The sequence below is a fragment of the Mercurialis annua genome, linkage group LG4, assembly GCF_937616625.2.
Source record: "Mercurialis annua linkage group LG4, ddMerAnnu1.2, whole genome shotgun sequence".
Lineage (NCBI taxonomy): Eukaryota > Viridiplantae > Streptophyta > Magnoliopsida > Malpighiales > Euphorbiaceae > Mercurialis > Mercurialis annua.
The window spans coordinates 25,963,602-25,981,617 of NC_065573.1; the positions used below are offsets into that span (position 1 = coordinate 25,963,602).

General features: G+C 33.3%; 2 protein-coding genes across 3 annotated transcripts; both read left to right on the forward strand.

Annotated features, from left to right (window-relative positions):
* Nucleotides 1–3,659: 3,659 nt before the first annotated feature.
* Nucleotides 3,660–9,438, forward strand: LOC126677510 (TSL-kinase interacting protein 1). 2 transcript variants are annotated; one of them, XM_050372170.2, is made up of 15 exons: nt 3,660–3,827; nt 4,411–4,662; nt 4,779–4,861; nt 4,936–4,983; nt 5,092–5,201; nt 5,539–5,623; nt 5,735–6,008; nt 6,433–6,567; nt 6,658–6,809; nt 6,917–7,155; nt 7,237–7,388; nt 7,521–7,585; nt 7,965–8,372; nt 8,472–8,597; nt 8,832–9,438. In XM_050372170.2, the coding sequence occupies exons 2-15, from the start codon at nt 4,536–4,538 to the stop codon at nt 9,051–9,053; spliced, it is 2,226 nt and encodes a 741-aa protein (XP_050228127.1). In that variant the 5' UTR covers nt 3,660–3,827; nt 4,411–4,535; the 3' UTR covers nt 9,054–9,438. The 2 variants fall into 2 exon arrangements, with proteins under 2 accessions (XP_050228127.1, XP_050228126.1); XM_050372169.2 differs by having other exon boundaries at nt 7,237–7,585.
* Nucleotides 9,439–15,887: 6,449 nt separating this feature from the next.
* Nucleotides 15,888–17,999, forward strand: LOC126676321 (UDP-glycosyltransferase 86A1). The gene is made up of 2 exons (XM_050370501.2): nt 15,888–16,504; nt 16,922–17,999. The coding sequence occupies exons 1-2, from the start codon at nt 15,976–15,978 to the stop codon at nt 17,842–17,844; spliced, it is 1,452 nt and encodes a 483-aa protein (XP_050226458.1). The 5' UTR covers nt 15,888–15,975; the 3' UTR covers nt 17,845–17,999.
* Nucleotides 18,000–18,016: the final 17 nt, after the last annotated feature.

An 18,016-nucleotide genomic window follows, 5' to 3' on the forward strand; every position in this document is an offset into this window, starting at 1 on the left:
ACACTACCACCAATCATCGCCGAAAAACATCTAAAATTTAATTTTTTTTAAAATTCCGGACATATCCACCGGTGGTGGTTCTGCTCTAAAAGAGATCAGAACCACCACCGGCGGGTCTGCTCTTTTTTAGAGCAGAACCACCTAAAACCCATTGTTCTTCCCCAAGGGGAAGAACATGAGCTGTTCTTCCTCTTGGGAAAGAACACTGTTCTTCGTTCTTCCCCAAGAGGAAGAACAGATCGTTCTTCCTCTTGGGGAAGAACGATCTGTTCTTCCCCAAGGGAAGAACAGATCTGTATGTTCTTCCCCTTGTGGAAGAACAGATCTGTCTGTTCTTCCCCAAGGAAGAACAGTCCACCTGGCTGTTTTTCCTTGGGGAAGAACCGCTGCTGTTCTTCCCTATGGAAGAACAGATTTGTTCTTCCATGGGGAAGAACATCCTGGAGAAGACGAAGTTCGTCTTCTCCGGTGAGTTTTTTTTAATGTTTTTTTAAGTTTTTAATTGGAAAGTTTTTTGTCTAATTGGAGTTCGAAGCTTTTAATTTTGTTTCGAAATGTTTAATTGTGTTTCAATTGTGTTAATAAATATTTTAATATTAAATATTTTTGAACTATTAATATTTAAATGAAAAAAAGGGTGAAAATTATTAAAAAAAATTGTAAGTATACAATTGGTAAGTTCTTTAAATATTAAGGACTTTTTTGAACATTTTGTCTATATGCCACGTCGTCATTTGACAGAAGTAATTAACGGAGTTAAATTTTTGGTGCGATGTGAGCCGTTTTGGACAAGCACAGGGTGTGAAGTGAGCCAAGCTCGACCTTAGGAGCTTATTTATTCTTTTGATCCGACCTCTGGGGCTAAAGTGAGCCTTTTGCCTAAATTAATCGAACCAATTGAAGAATTAAATTTCAAAATTATGTTATTTTTATTAATATTAGTTTATTGTGCATGTGCGCTAGTTTTTAATTTTTTTAATTTATCATGATTTATATTAAATATTGTTGAACGTGATTTTTTAATTTTATATTTATCGTAATTTATATTTGAAATTGTTGCATGTTTTTTTTTACATCTATCGTGATTTATGTATGATATTATTTAAATATAAAACTGAAAGGTTTCTTTGCAATTGTGTCCAAATATTTTAGTTTTATTTTTAAATCTAAACATTTACGTCCTTTACCAATTACGACCAAATTTTAAAAATGTTGTCTAACTTCTAGAAAGAATTATTATGAAAATTTAATCGCAAATGATAAAAAGACGTAAAGGTTTGGATTTAAAAAAATATAGTTTTGGACAAAAAAAAAATTAAATTGAACATGATTGCAAATTTGAAAAGTTTGGTCATAATTGCTAAAAGAAAAAAATATTTGAATTTATAAAATGTTTTGGGTTTTTATATATTAATTAGATCCTTAGCTTTTTTTTTTTGATGCATTGATATAGTTGATATAAATTATAAAATGGTTGTATCAAACTTGCATAATTTTATATATTTATTAATTTTCTCATAATTTTGGATAGCCACACAAATAAACTGAATATCAAAAAGAAAATAATTAAAAGAAAAATCAACTAAGATAATATTGCTAACTAAGTAACTAACATGTCTAAAACAAAATTGAATAAAAAATTTCTCAACATCGGATTTGTGCATCAGAAGATTGCTCAGCACTCAGCAGCAGCAGTTTCAAACCAGGTGCAGTTCAGAAATTCCTTCACATTCCATGAAGTTGCATGACTTGAATAATCTCCAGGAAAAGATTGATACTTTTTAGCACCAAGAGAATAGAAAATAAGTTGATGATTATCATCTCCCACTTTAGGAAAAAAAATCTTATTACTCATAGCTTCTACAGAACCTGCAGGTTTCAGCAAACATGATGATGTTCTACTGACAAACAACATATTGTCTCTCAGGTTCTTCACGTTTCTCCAAGCTTTTTTGCCAGGAATTATCCGATTCACTCGAATTCGTTCTTCATCATCGGAAACGAAAACCGCCAATAAATCCTTATCTCCTGCATTCTCCATCAAGAAGGATTTATTATTATAACCCTTAATTGTTACTCCGAAAACAGATGAAGATTTTCTCTGAATATCAAACTGTAAGACTTTGCCTTGACTTCCAAGTAAATAAAAACAGTCATTATGATAAACAGGATGAGAATAACAAGGTAAAAAAGAATCATACGAGCTGTAAAAACTCCATTCCGATTCACCATATCGAATCAGGCCAAACCCGTACGAGTTCATCCCGAAAACATAACAATCTGAATCATTAGTCGGCGGAGATGAAAAACACAGATTCAGAAAAGATTCAGAACAAATTGGAAGGTTTTTCATGTTCCTCGTCCATGGATTGAAGAAAAAACTACTTCCATCGATACGAGATAAAAGAATCCAACCGAATTTCGAGAATCGAATCCATGAATCTGTGAGTTCTGGAAATTCGAGATCAAAAGTATGATTATGATTCAGAAATTTGCAGGTACCATCCCTCGTCAATGAGAGTAAATATGGAGATTGAACATGTAACGTAGGAATAGCTAGAGGAGATCTAAAAATCATTAAATTCTTTAAATTCCATGGTTTTGAATTAGTAATAGCGCCATTGTCATCAACAAGTTGTTGATTACTTTGCCCTAATTCTTCAGCTCCTGACATATCTACTTCGACAAAAGTTTATGCTGCACTGGTTTAGTGTATGCAATTGTGTAGTTTGCTTGCTGACATTATTTATAGATGCAAATTTACATTATCCAAATCCATTACTGAAGAGGATTCCTACTTTAGATTAGTAATAATTTGATTACGTACTGTACAAGTAAACAATATATTGAAAAAGGGTTTTTCCTTACATGCTAAGAATTTTACATGCTAACAGGAATTAGTCATACATTTATTTATAACATGTTCATGTAAAAATACATACTTATAATTAACTTTTTGTTTTTTATATTTTTTTATCTAAACTCAATCGATAATTTTAGTTTGATGAATATAAAAAGAATAAGTTACATCATAAACCAATTAGAAACTCGAACCAAATAATAAAAATCAGCTAAAACTAGACATGTTCATCGTTCAAACTTGGACGGACTCAGGTTAGACCCAACCAGACTTGACTATTTCTATTGCAAGTTCGAACTAGAACCGAAGCCCGGTCCGAGGGGACCCAAGCTATACACAGATCTAACCAAATGATGTTGATAGTAAATAGTTAGGTATATAGCTAGCTAGCAAGCAATAGCAATATGATCAAGAAATCACATACAACAACATAAGATGCAATATTTACTCAATGGATAAAGAATAAAATTCAAAAGAATAACAATTTTTTTATGACTTAATTTAATTTAATTTAATTGCTTTTTATAAAGCAAAGAAAACACACATCACATGCCACTCTTTCATTCTATAAAATGCCATGTGTACATTTATTTTTTGAGATAGTAATAAATAATTAGTCGCTTATAATAATGGAATAATGGAAATAAATTAAAATCAAAACAAGCTTTATTTTATCTTCAAAATTAATTACTTTATGTAATAAACATTAGTGCATCACCTTTATTTATTCTTTTTTGTTTATTCATTTTTTTTCATTTTTGTTTTTCTCCAAAGTCAAAAAAATTTAAAGAAAATATCAAAAAATACCAAAAAAATAAAAAAAAATTCTTTTCTTACCATCTCTTCAACAGTTGAGAAAAATAAAATTCATGTGGTTTCGATTTGCTTTTGCGTCAAAATTAGTCAAGTTACGAGATTAGGGTTTTCTAGATCTGTTTTAATTTTGTCAATTTTATCGCTTTCTCAGGTAATTAATTGCAGAATTAACTTCGATTTCTCTTCGATTGTGATTTTAATTTCTTAGGTCAAAATTGATCAAGTACTAGTCCAAACCCTAGATTTTGTTTGGGTACTAGAAATTGAAGGCAAAATTTGAAGAAATTGAAATTAAGTGAATTTTACTGGGTTTGTTTTAAATTTTTCGACTGATTTACCTTTGAAAATTAGCTTGATTTAGTGCATTTAAGTTAGGGTTTGATAATTGTGATCTTAAATAATTTTCGAGATTTGAAATTCCATTGAGTTTAAATTTCTGCATTTTGATTTGGTATTGGTACTTTTAGATTGGTGCATTGGCTTGTTTTGCTTTAATTTTAAGTAAACAAAGCATTTATTTGTTAGTTTTTTTTTTCTTCAGTAGAATTTGAAGCTTGGGATAATTATGATGGTTTGAATGCAACTATTGCCTTCTCAAACATTAAGACTGATAATTAAGTTGTGAAATGTTTTTTTATTTTATGCAAAGTTAGATAATCAAAATGATAGTGTTGAACACGATCGGTTGTTTATGTATCCGAGTCCTCATAGTTTGTTTTTTTTTTTTGGTATAGCTTACTTTTACTCTAGAGTTGCGGCATTTGGATTACGCACTGAGTGGGAGGTCAAAGGAAGTATTTTCGTTGAAATTTGTTGAGCTCTAGTACATAAGTGTGTAGTATTCTTGTGATGCCTTAGCATGGAGATGGAGTCACAGGTCTCATTGGATCCAAAGGTAGCTTATTATGGAGAGAATACTTCAATTCAGCTTGGGGATCGTAGCATAACATCACTGATAGCAGATTACATGGAGCCGCAACAGCCAGGTACACCATAATGTTTGAATTTGTTTCTACCTTACTGTGTATGTTTTAAGTGAGTGTGGGGTTCAATCTGTTATTTTGATGTAGAAATTTAATTATTGAGAAAATGTGCAATGCAGTGAAGAAGCCAACTCGGCAATGGGCTGCTTGGACACGCGAAGAGGAGGAAAGTTTTTTCACAGCTTTACGACAAGTCGGCAAAGTATGTTGTTTCATGAACGTGCTTTTACATGTTTCCATTTCTTAAACTCATGATTTGTTTTGCTCCCATTGCAGAACTTTGAGAAGATAACTCGTCGTGTCCAAAGCAAAAATAAGGATCAGGTCGATTACTGTCTTAGGAGATTTAGCTCCCCTTTATCTGGTGTTTTTTCCCTTCAAAAGTAACGAATATTTTATCATATTCATCTTTCTCTTTTGTTTCATTTTCAGGTCAGGCATTACTACTATCGTCTTGTGAGGCGTATGAACAAGCTGCTGGGTCCAGGATTATGTCTGGATGCCAAGAACTCCAAAGATACTAATGCGGCAATGCTTCGTTGGTATTATTATAATCTATAAACTGCTCGGTCGTGTTGTTTAAGTATGTGCATTAAAAACTGAGAAAACATATCAAATTATCAATAACACATGGAGAAAATGGAAGATTTGAAAATATCATGAAGCACATGCTATATTTTTTGAATTGTTGATTCTTTAGGGTAATCTAGTAGCATTTTAGTAATTTTCATTTTTAAGATAGCATCTTTCCTCTCAAGGAGGACCCCTACAGATTAAGGGGCTGAGAATTTTGCTATGCTAGTGTCTTGTTTTTTATTACTCTTATTTGCCCGGTCTAAACTACATTTCTGTCTCTTTCTTGATTTTTACCCTCTGCAGGTGGTCTTTATTGGAAAAGTACAGTTGTAAAGCTTCAAAGCTTCACCTGAAGCCACGGAGGTTTAAGATATTTATTGAAGCACTGGTTAGTTATCATTGTCTATATCTTCAAAACATCAATGCTTTTCTGGCCATGACATGTAACTTGATTTTGCTGCTGGATATGCACAACTGATCATATATCTTTTCCATGAAGGAAAACCAACTATTAAAAGATCGTAAGAAGATTGTAAAAAAAAGGCCTTTGCAATTGGAAAATGTTCCTCCAGCTCCAATTACTCTAAATAATCAAAATAGAGGACCAGGACAGGAAACCCGAACTGTTAAGTTGGTTCTCATGGATACTCAAAACTTGCAAAGATTAGGAGCAGGAAAGGGCTCTTTAAAACGCAGTATGAATATAAGTGTTATCCGTGGAAGCAGAGGAGAATCAGCTGCCTTAAAACCTGCAAGGCAAAGACGGAAACAAGGTGATTTATTTGTTTTTAATCTTCTGTCATCCGTGGAGCTTGAATTGAATTTTGATTCATTTTATTTCAACTTTTGTCAGTTTTGTCACTTCCATTATACATCTTTCCACTCGGGAAACTGTTTGCATTGTTTGTGGTAATGCTCATGCTAGCATGACTGGTTGCTTTCATCTTATAGATGCATAAACATCTACACCACATTTGACAACTTTTGATGAGTTGGATGAGCTTGAAGCTCTATTGAAAGAACCATTGTGTGTTAATTCAATTTGCACTTATCATTCTTCTCCCGGACTTGTGCTTCTAGATATCCTAATTGCTAAAATTGCATAATTTTCAGGTGATAAGGTGCAAATTATGTTACTTTCTACAGTTCCAAATGCTGATTTGTTTAAATTCGATTCTTCGTTACTTATTTCTGTAGGTGCTGTCTCATCAGCTGCTTATAAAAAATGGGAAAAGGCAGCAATTGCTGGTGTTTCTTTGGTTGCTGATGCTGCTGAGCATTTGGAGAGGGAAACTACTGATAAAGATGTTGAACATGATCAGGTTATGGCAGGTCAGGCTGATAATTAGTTTACAAATTGAACTTTGAAATGAATATTACTTATCGATTTTAAAGTGCAATAATTCCTTGCGTTCTATACAGATCAGAGGGTTTCTGGCCCTGTTGAAAAAGGTCTGCCCCCTTTGTCCGCTTTCTCACAAAACCATTATGCCGAGAGCAATGCTTATACTAACATGAAACTCAAGCTCCAGTTGTTCCCAATTGATGATGGCACTCGAAGAGCCTTAGAAATGGTGAGCACAAGGAGAAGCTTTCTTGGTAACTGCAATTATGAGAAAATATAGCAGCTGAGGAGTACTTAAAACCTTAAAAAAATGACAATATCTTCATATATTTTCAGGATAATCATAACCCACACCTGGAGCTTACTCTCAGTACTCGAAAAAAGATATCATCTGTGTTGGAACACCTGAACCGGAAATGGGGCAATTCAAGTGTAGCATCTGGAGGGCCAATCCTTTTTCCTTACAATGTTCAACGAAAAAATATTATCAGTTGTCAGAGATGGACTCTAGACTCCATTGTCAGTGCAGCAGATGTATACACCTCAATTGGAAGCCCTCCAGTTTTCCGCCTGAGGTTTATTTATCTTTCGATCATCTCGTATTCATTAGTTAGATACAATCTACATATGAGCTGACATTTACAACTTTAATGAAGGTATGGCTGGTTTTCCGACAATGAATTGGCACCTGTTGAATTGCAAGCACCCACTCCAAGTGGGAATCCTATGGACTTGGAAAATGGTAACAGGAAGATTATGAATTGTAGATCCAAGTCTGGGATGTCTACTGATGATCTTTCTGAGAAAGGTAAGGGTCAGGCAGCTACAGTTAACAAGAACCATGCTTCTACACCCTCTTCCACAGATATCCTCAATGAGATTAGTGGACGTACAGCCACAGGACATAGATATGGATTGATTGAATTGTCTGATCCCGCAGCAAATGCATCATTGCATGAAAAGGAGATTGGTGAGAGGTTGAATAAGAAACAATTGGATAATGCAGTAAGTATACTTTGCTGTCGCAAGTCTCAAGTTTATGATACAGTAGCTGTATGGGGCCATAATATACCTATTGCATTTGCAAAAGCATTTAGAACTATTCTTTTGTTTGGGTTCCTGTGCAGTTCTCACTAGAGCTTGCAAAACGGGAGTTTAAGCCTCAAATTTAAGGGAATTTTGCAGGTTAAAAGTCGTCTATACTTGAAAAATGAATACCTTTCCTTTGGAACAAAGCTTCTTGGTTAATTTAAAACTTAATATGACTCTTGCCTTCTTGTTTATGTGTGGCAATACTTATCATAACACCTTTCTGATGCCTTATTCATGAAATATGAGAACAACTGTTTTACCATTTTTCTTACCTTGACTTGTATATCCTCAGGATGACCCAAGAGTGAGGCATGGTGCTGCGCTGTCTGCCAGTGAATGGGCCGACAGCCTCACCGACATTAGTGTTGGAGATCTTCTGTCTGATGTGTCTCATGATATTAACCCTAATTCTACTGAACTCTCCATTGCTGAGAGAGACCAATGTCTTCAGCAGATGCCATTTAGCTGTGATTCATTTGATGCTGCTATTGCTGCTCATATGTTAAGACATCAAAACAATATATTTCCATCCGCAGAAGCATCCCACATATCTTCAATCTGGGATGCTGAAGAAACATGTGATGCCTTCATATTTCAGAAGAATCACGGTCTGTGCCAGGAGATTCCTACTTCAGCTGGCGGTGTCTCTTTAGATGTTGGAAAACCGTCAAACTCAGTAACTTCTTTGTCCTTTGTTGAGGTATTATTTTCTACTAAAATTTGTCCAAGCTACAATATTATGATGAGGAAGAAATAGGTTACCTCAACCGCATGTAACACATATTATATGTTGTTTCAGGAATTAGCTGATGGAGAAGGGGCTGTGGACTATTCTGGCGGAGACCCTATGGATGAAAGTTCACCTGATCCGCAATTTTTAGACAACTCGGCTAAAGATTTTACTGAGCTAACAGATATCTACTGGGTATGTTTTCTTTCATCATCTTTTGTGGATTTTTCTTGGCCCGAATCCCATTTGGCATATAGTTTAGGATATTTTTGGAGAGCATTTGCTTCTTTTTTTTTTTAGACAAATAGAATGCTTTACAAGCTTAAGTTTGTTAAGAGTTGGAGAAATTGCAGTGAATTTTGTCCTGATTTTATGTGATACGCATTGTAGCATGACTTCTTTCTTCTTTTCTGTCTCTTGATCATGCAGCCAGAATCCTTAGGACCGTTAGATCTGGATTTACCATCTTCTAAATACCATAATGATGAGCTCAATCTAAGCCATAGCCTTAGTGGCTTGAATCGTCTAATAGCCAGCAGCTTGGATGCTTTTCAAAATTGCTCCTTTCTCGGGCAAGAAAAGAAGGATACAGCAGTAGAAGCTCGCGAAAGTTGCTCGTTTTCAGATTTTAAAATTGGTACCGGGTCTTGAAATTTTTGCCAAGTTGTAACTCGAGGGTTTTTATTTTGTTAAAAGGATGAACCCTGTGCTTGGAATATGATGACTAACGGTTCTTGTAACAGGAAAGACTAATCATTTTCCATTTCACTAGCACAAGGAGAATGTGCTGAAGGGATGGGTGCAAGTCAAGAAAATTCTGATTGCATCTAGAAAAAGTAGTTACCTAATCAGAGTCTTCCAACATTTGTACAAAAATAGACACGGATACGCTTTCTTTCTTAACTTTTACTGATCCTGTAAATTGCTGTTCAGAACTGTTGTGCAACCCTTTTCGCAAAGAGTTTTATTTGATCTATGTTGTTCATCATCCTTGTTGCTGTTTTCATCAAATATAAATTTCTTTGGTTGGTGGTTATTCATTGTAGTTGAGAGTTAGATGTTGCAAAATGCCGACATTAGTTTTAAATTCTTAATTCATAACTAGAGGTGTAACTAAACCGAGTTAATTTGTGACTTATTTTGGGATTATTCAGAATTGATTCGATGTTAGTCCGATAATTAGATTGAGTCAAGTTTAATCTCAATTATTTTATTGGGTTTGATCTCGAGCTTTTAAAATGAAATTCAATCAAATTTAAATCGGGATCGTTAACTTGAATTTTAGAGTCGAATTGAGTTTCAAGTTGCAAGTGTTTCCACTTGAGTTGATTCCACCTCAATTCGCATGACCTTACACTTTTCTTGTCCTTTGGACCTTGCTTGGTTAATTATATGTTGTGGTAGTTTGATGGTGCATCTATCTAGACAAAACGAGGCAAGGATGGTCTAAGGTTAACGTCCATGGAGTTGTGTTTGATCGCCAGAATTGCTGTGCTTTCGGCTCGATGATATTGAAGAGAGAATGGTTAATTTTATAAGGGTACTAGCTTTAGCCCCGTGTGTTGCACGATTTTTATTAAAAAAAGTTCTTTATAATCGTTTCACCAATATCGATTGACATAATGATAATTTGATATTTTTTTCTTCATTAATTTTTCATTAGACTTCTCTACAAAGATCTTAATTTTCCTTTTTTTTTCAAACATAATTTCATTAATTAGCAAACAAAATTTTATTGATTCAATGAAATAAAACAATGATAATCTGAGATATCTTATTTGTTTCAATTGCTATGTAAATAAAGGTTACAAAATATAATAAACAATCATCATAAGGTTTGCAATCATATTTTGTTTGGTTTTTTTGAAGATGTTTCCATGTTAGTTTAGTGTACAAATAAGGCTAATAAATATGAGAATTTAAATTAATTATTAGTGGAATAGTTTAGGAAATTTCAAGAGAGATTAATTGTTATAAAATAATTAATACTCCATCCATTCCATTTTATCTATCATCTTTTATATTTTTTGATGTCTTATAAAATGTTGTTTTTATATTATAAGTTTCGGAGTCGGAATCACGTCCTCACGACGTGAGGATGCTCCTCACGACGTGAGAGAGGTGCCTCACGACGTGAGGAAGGCCCTTACGACGTGAGGAGGGCCTGGTACGATGTGCCAAGCCTATTTTGAGGTGGGAATTGCATTCCGAGACCCGACGCGATGTAATTTGACTTGATTTTGACCTACGGACTCCGAAAATGTGCAATTGGGACATATAACATGAAGTTTATGATTAAGGTTTTGATATACGGAGTTAGACATTTAGGTATAAGGTTTAAGTTTTAAACCTAAAACCGTATTGAAAGAGCATCGAAGATCGATAAGCAAAGATTGAACGAAATGAGATTAGATGCGGTTAGAAGTAGACGAGTTACGTACAAGTTTATATCTCAAGTCTAAAACGTCTTTAGAGTTAGATTCTTACTCGAGTTATGTTTGCTTGTTTCCTAGATCCGGCAAGGCAACCAGCTACCGGATCAAGACACGAGGACCTTTGAAAGATCGACTTATTTGGAGCTTACGTATAGGAATATGAAAATAGCGGTTGCTGTGAGTTACACTTTACTTTTGTGTATTATTACGCAATAACTAGTTTTGATATTATAAGTATGATATTAAACTACATCGCATGTTATAGTATTTTATCGATATAAATGAATTTGTCCATAATATTATCGATTTATAGCCAGTGAAAACTAGTATATGATCTGGGGAAAACGAGCTACCTATTGGGCGTCAATAGGTTGTGTGATCACCAGTGTCCGAGTAAGTCATAGATAGAAGTTGTATTGCTCGTTTATCAGAGTACTTTTATTGGTTGTGAATTCGATACGAGATCAGCATGGTTGAACTATCCCGCGCCGTGTATCTAGCAAGTCATCATGGTTGAACTATTCCGGAACTCCGATGTATTGTTGGATTTAAGATGGTATGAGGCATGTTGGTTGAACTATCCCGATGCCCGACCAGATAGTTGGTTGACATGGTTGAACTATCCTGTAACCTACCATCAGGATTAAGAAGTTGTTATTGTTTATGAGTACTAGGAATTGCCTAGTTCAGGATTGTTTATAAGATTAGGGTTTCGATAGGATCAAGTACTTGAACCATAATATATGTTTTATTTTAAGTGCGATCTTAATTTATATAATACCTTAATAAAGTGTAAGCTCACTCAGTATATTCCCATATACTGACCCTCGCAGTTTTCCCTCTCAGGTGAATAATCTTTTGACGTGACGGACTTCTATCCTTACTTCGGAAGTCTGTTTAGAAGTATGTGCAAGGAAGGTTTCTATCGATAGCGCTGGAGTAGTCTAATCCTAAATGTTTATATGGTTTGTGATCGAACGGTTTTATGTATGGCTTGTGCTTTGATGTTTTAAAACTTGTATAGTTTTATCTGCGCTTAACTCGTTTGCTTTTGATGTGCGAAACAGAGCAATACTTGACGTGGCATCGCATTGTAAGACCATAATTTCTATACATCGTTTTCAGAATGTGAATAGATATTTGTAAGCGAATCGTTTTAAAAGCTTTTTTGAAACGTTTTGCATGATTTCTATTTGATTTGATTGCAAAAGTCTAATAGGCTGAAAAAACTCTAACCTTTGTTTTGGTTTTCCATTCCACCCCGATGTAGCAATTTTATCAATTTTACCCTATTTTGGATTTTTGGTTTTCAATTGCACCCTGAAGCATTAAATTGAACTCTTTTCATTTGGATAATTTTCAAAATAGATCCTTTATATTTATTAAAAAATCTAAAAATTCCTTAATGTTATAAAACTATACAAAAAACCCATTTTCTCCATCAATTCAAAAAATATTAATTAAATAAAAATAAAAATAATTTTTTTAATTTTCAGAGGAAGAGCGCTGCTCCTCCTCCAAAAACTCCTCAATGGAGGAGCAGTGCTCCTCAGGCGAGGAGCAGATCTGCTCCAAAACAGAGGAGCAGCAGATATGTTCCTCTAGGGGTGAGCACGGATCCTGAATATCTCCAAAACCGAACCGAAAATATCCAGGACCGAAAAATATTCGTTGACCATTGACTTTCCCCGAACCGAACCGTACCGAAAATTTTATTGGTACGGTTCTGGATCTTTTATAAATAACCGTACCGAGAACCGAACCGAACCGTACCGAACCGAAGTACCGAACTTATACCCGAAGAACTGAAATTATATATATATATATATATATATATATATATATATATATATATATATATATATTATTCTAATTTTCATTTGATTATTATATTTGTATTAACTTTGAATTGCTAAAAATTAAAATTGTTTTATAAAATTAAATAATATATATTAAAAATATTAGTCTATATATATAAAAAAAATTATTAATTTACATAAAAACAAAATACTTATATATTTCAATGAAAATTATATGAATTTGTCAAGTATTTAATAATTATTAAAAGTATTTTTTATAAATTAATATGAACAACACATATTCATTATTTTCTATCATTGACCAAATTACATAGTTTTAACAAAAATGATATAATTTTAGACTTGAGAATTAAAAGTACCCTTATCAAATAATCAAAAAATTAATATTAAATCGAACGATAATATAAATGTTGTGCCTTTTTATTTTATTGATGATTATTTACTTGTGATAGTTGAAAATATAAAAAATATGAATGAATGAGTAGCTTATTAATTTTAAAAGTCAAATTATATTATAATATAGTAGAGATCACATTTTAAATAAAATAATATCTGTGGTTTTAGTGATATCCGTACCGAACCGTACCGAACCATTAGGACCGAATCCCCGTACCGAACCGTACCGAAAAATAAAATCTCCGAACCGAACCGAACCGATTATTGGTACGGATCCGGATATCCAATTTTTGCTATCCCCGACTTTTGGTTTGGTTCCGGAGATTTGTCAATCCCCGGATTCCTCCAGACCGTGCTCACCCCTATGCTCCTCGCCTGAGGAGCTGCTCCTCCTCCTCGGTAGAGGAGTCCGACAGAAAATAAAAAAATATTAAAAAAATTACTTGGTGGTCTCTGATGGGGTGTGGCGGTGTATGGTTCGAGTGATGGTGGGCGACGAGCGGAATTTAGTCGATGGGTCCGGTGATGGCGGGTTCGATGAAAGCGAAGTGAGACATATTGCAATTTATTAATCAATAATAATTAATGATTTATTTAGGGTTTATTTGAAATTTTTTTAGATTTTAGGACTTGTTTAAATTTGTCCATATAAAAAAGAGTATGAAATGATAATTAAAAATATTTATTTTTATATTTTAATCGTTATAATAGTAAAATTATTTCATTTTTTTATTTCGAGGTGTAATTGAAAACCAAAAATTTAAAATAGGGTAAAATTGACAAAATTGCTACGTAAAGGTGGAATTGAAAATCAAAATAAAGGTCAGGGTTTTTTCAGCCCATTAGCCATTGCAAGAGAGTTTATATTGGTTTTAGGCTTGTTACGAGTTTCGGAGCTATCACTTTCATTCCCTAGTACCGATGGCGGCTCGATATTTCGGATCGTTACATTAGAAATAATATTAACATATTAGTGAAGAAACTTATCAGCAAAGAAAAATTAAAATTTGATTAAAGTGTCGAGAGATAAAATTTGAATAAAGATTTATTTCATTCTTTCAACTTGGTATGAAAAATCAAATAGGCCCAAATTCGTTAAACTGGATCAAAAAAATTATAAGTTTGCAAAATTAATTAAAAACACCCCTCTGACACAATAAAAAAAGTGAGATTGATAATTTAACATATTTAACTCCAATTAATCATACTTAACTCTAATTAAATCCTAATTTAAAAATTTAACTAAACCTAATTAACCAACCTAATTAAATTAATTATTCATAATTAAATCTAATTAACCTAATAACTCTTAATAATCAGTCCTAATTTTCTTAATCTTTTGTCGCCGCCGCCTGCAGAGCAGTAACCATCGCCTCCGCCTATAGAAGCAACGATCATTGTTCGCCAAAGTCTTGTTTTCCTTCACTTGTTCTCCTTTAGTTTTCCTCCTTTGTTGTTCATTAGAAGTCCGTTGTCGTTCGTTGATTCGTCGAATGCATTGCAGCCTTCGTTGAATCCTCGCAACAGACTTAGAGAATAGATCAGCAGGACTACAAAGATGATCTTAACATCTCATTTGTAGCGGCAACAGATGTTGGTGGAAGGGTGGCGGAAGCAGCAGTGGAGATTAAGGTTACGGTTTCAAAACGTTTTGATTAAGAGGGCGAAGAAGAAGAAATGAAAAGAAAAGAAAACAAATGCTAAAAAATTTTGGATTTTAAATGAAATTTTATTTGCTATATGAACATTAGAAATTATAAGAGTTAAATTGATTTTTGAAATTTTTAAGTGTTAATTTAAAAAATAAAATAAACATTAAAAACTATTTTACATTTTTTTATTTTATAATAGAGAGTACGTTTAACTTGATGGAGTGAGAGTAGGGGAGGATAAGTTTTGTTCCGGTTTGACATGTTGAATTGATCTATTTTTATAAACTTAAGTCTATTTAATTTTTCTTACCAAGTTGAGGGTGTGAATTATTTCTTTCTTCGATAATTTGAAAAGATAAGGGCCACCGCTTGATAAATTTACTTAATGTGCCGTAAATTGATTGATAGCTCATAGTCATAGAGATGCAAACATTCTACTATCATCCGCAAACTTAAACATGTGGCTACTATCCGCATTTGCTCTACATGTTGCTTTTCTCATCATTTCTTTATCTCTCATCAATTATAATAACATCAAACAGTTATTGTAGACAAAAAATATTTAGAATTGACTAAATTGTAAAATAACATAAACTCAACATCTTATGTAATTTTAAATGTAAAATTTTAATTTCGATAATTTAAAATAAAAATTAATATTATCCATACCAAAATAATTTCTAATAATTTGATTTAATTTGGTTAGAACCGAATGTGATGTTCGGCTTAAATATTTTTACATCCTTATAAGTTATTTTAATTTAATTTAGAATATATAAAATTTTACCTTAACTCGGTTTGGAATTAAATACGCATTTTATTCTATATATATTGGCAAACTGTCATATCAATTAGAGATGAAACATGTACCTTTTTAACACAATTTATTTTTCAAAGCTTACAAAAATCAAACTGGTATTTTAATTTGATCCGATTTGATACTATAAAAATAATTTTAATTTTTAATTTGAATCAATTTAAATCTAAAGAAAATTAGTTAAATATTAGTGTGAATCAAATAGAAAAACAAATCAGAAAGAAGACTCCATCACAACTGATCTATATTAGATTGAAATATTTTACATGTTTATAAATTTAGGTCGGTTTGATTTAATTTTTTAACTATAAATTTTTAGTTTGGTTTGTGTTGATAATGCACACCTCTGCCCTATATATATTGTCCTAAACCCATATCAACTTAAACACTAGTCCATGATATAGTAACAAATTTCATCATTTTTCTTATGAATCTCAATACTAAAAACTAAGAATGGAAGATCATGAAGAAAAGCCTCATGCAATTATGATACCTTATCCTCTTTTAGGACACATAAAACCATTCGTTAATCTTGCAATAAAGCTAGCATCAAAAGGCTTCATCGTCACCTTCATAAACACAGACTCAATCCACCATCAAATTACAAACTCAGCATCCGCCATTAATGACCATCACGATGACATCTTCTTCCAAGCTCGTAGTTCTGGTTCAGACATCCGTTATTCAACTGTAAGTGACGGGTTTCCGTTAGGGTTTGATAGATCTCTTAACCATGATCAGTTCATGGAAGGTATTTTGCATGTCTTCTCTGCTCATGTTGATGATCTTGTCGGAAAATTATTGGTTCAGACGAAGCATAAGGTCAATTGTCTGATTAGTGATACTTTTTTTGTGTGGCCGTCTATGATTTCGAACAAGTATAAACTTGTTAATGTCTCGTTTTGGACTGAACCAGCTTTGGTTTATAATCTCTATTATCACATGGATCTGCTCAAGATTAATGGCCATTTTGCTTGTCGTGGTACGTCTGTGTAATTATTTAAGCTTAATTACCTCCTTAATTGTGATTATTTACATACTTTCATATTTATTTTGATTTAATTCAGTGCGTGCATTCTATTTGACTCGATTAATTTTTCTAACAAATCAAACGGAATTTATAAGGATGTAAATTTTTCTGAGCCAAATTAAATCAACCAATCACGTTAATTTTTCAGTTTAATTTGATTTGTATTAAAAATGGATTTAAACTTGTTTATATATAAAAGACTGAACCGAAAATCCAATTTTTTATATTGTCAAATTAAGCGAAATTGAATTTACCGATTCGGTCGATAAAATAAATATCCTAGACTCAAAAGATAATAGTGATATTTATTTATAAATGTACACATCAAATATTATTAATTGTTTATTTAAATATTTATTATCTTGATAGATAATCGAGAGGACACCATCGATTACATACCAGGAATAGAAGCAATAAAGCCAAATGACTTAATGTCATATCTTCAAGCCAATGATACGTCGACAATTGTCCACAGAATCATCTACAAGGCCATTTTTGAAGATGCCAAAAAATCAGATTTCATCCTTTGCAACACAATTCAAGAGCTTGAACCTCACACAATCTCAGCCGTTCAAAAAAACCAGCCATTTTACCCAATCGGCCCAATTTTTCCAAACGGGTTCACCAAAAGTACTGTGGCTACGAGCCTATGGTCCGAGTCTGACTGCACCCACTGGCTCAAATCCAAACCCCATGGCTCAGTTTTATACGTCTCGTTCGGTAGCTATGCTCACTGTAGCAAAGAGACTATTCTAGAAATAGCCCATGGGCTTTTACTTAGTGGAGTGAGTTTTATTTGGGTGCTTCGTCCAGACATAGTGAGCTCGGATAGTACTGATTTCCTACCCGTTGGATTTGAAAGTGAAATTAAAGATCGAGCGTTGATTGTGCCATGGTGTTGTCAAAACTCGGTGATTTCACATCCAACGGTTGGAGGATTCTTAACACATTGTGGATGGAATTCTATATTGGAAAGTATATGGTGTGATGTACCACTGCTTTGTTATCCTCTGTTGACTGATCAATTCACTAATAGAAAATTAGTGGTTGATGATTGGAAGATCGGGCTCAATCTTTGTGATAGGAAGCCAATCACGAGAGGAGAAGTTTCTGAGAAGATCAACCGTCTGATGTGTGGAAAAATAGGCGTTGACTTGAGGGAGAACATCAAGCGGCTTAAAAAGATACTGGAGGTTGCCGTTTCTGCCGTTGGATCATCTGAAAAGAATTTGAACCAATTTATTAGTGATGTGAAGACTAAAATGCAAATTAAAAGGAATTTCAAGCGTTAGAAATTAAGGACGCATCCACGAACAATGCCAAATTGCCACGCACTTCAACTACTATTGTCTACGGATACTTTATTTTTTTTAAAGTAAAATTTAGAAAATGTTTGATAACTCAATTTATTAGATAAATTAATATTTTAAATACTTAATTGTTTTAACTTGATTTGATAATTTA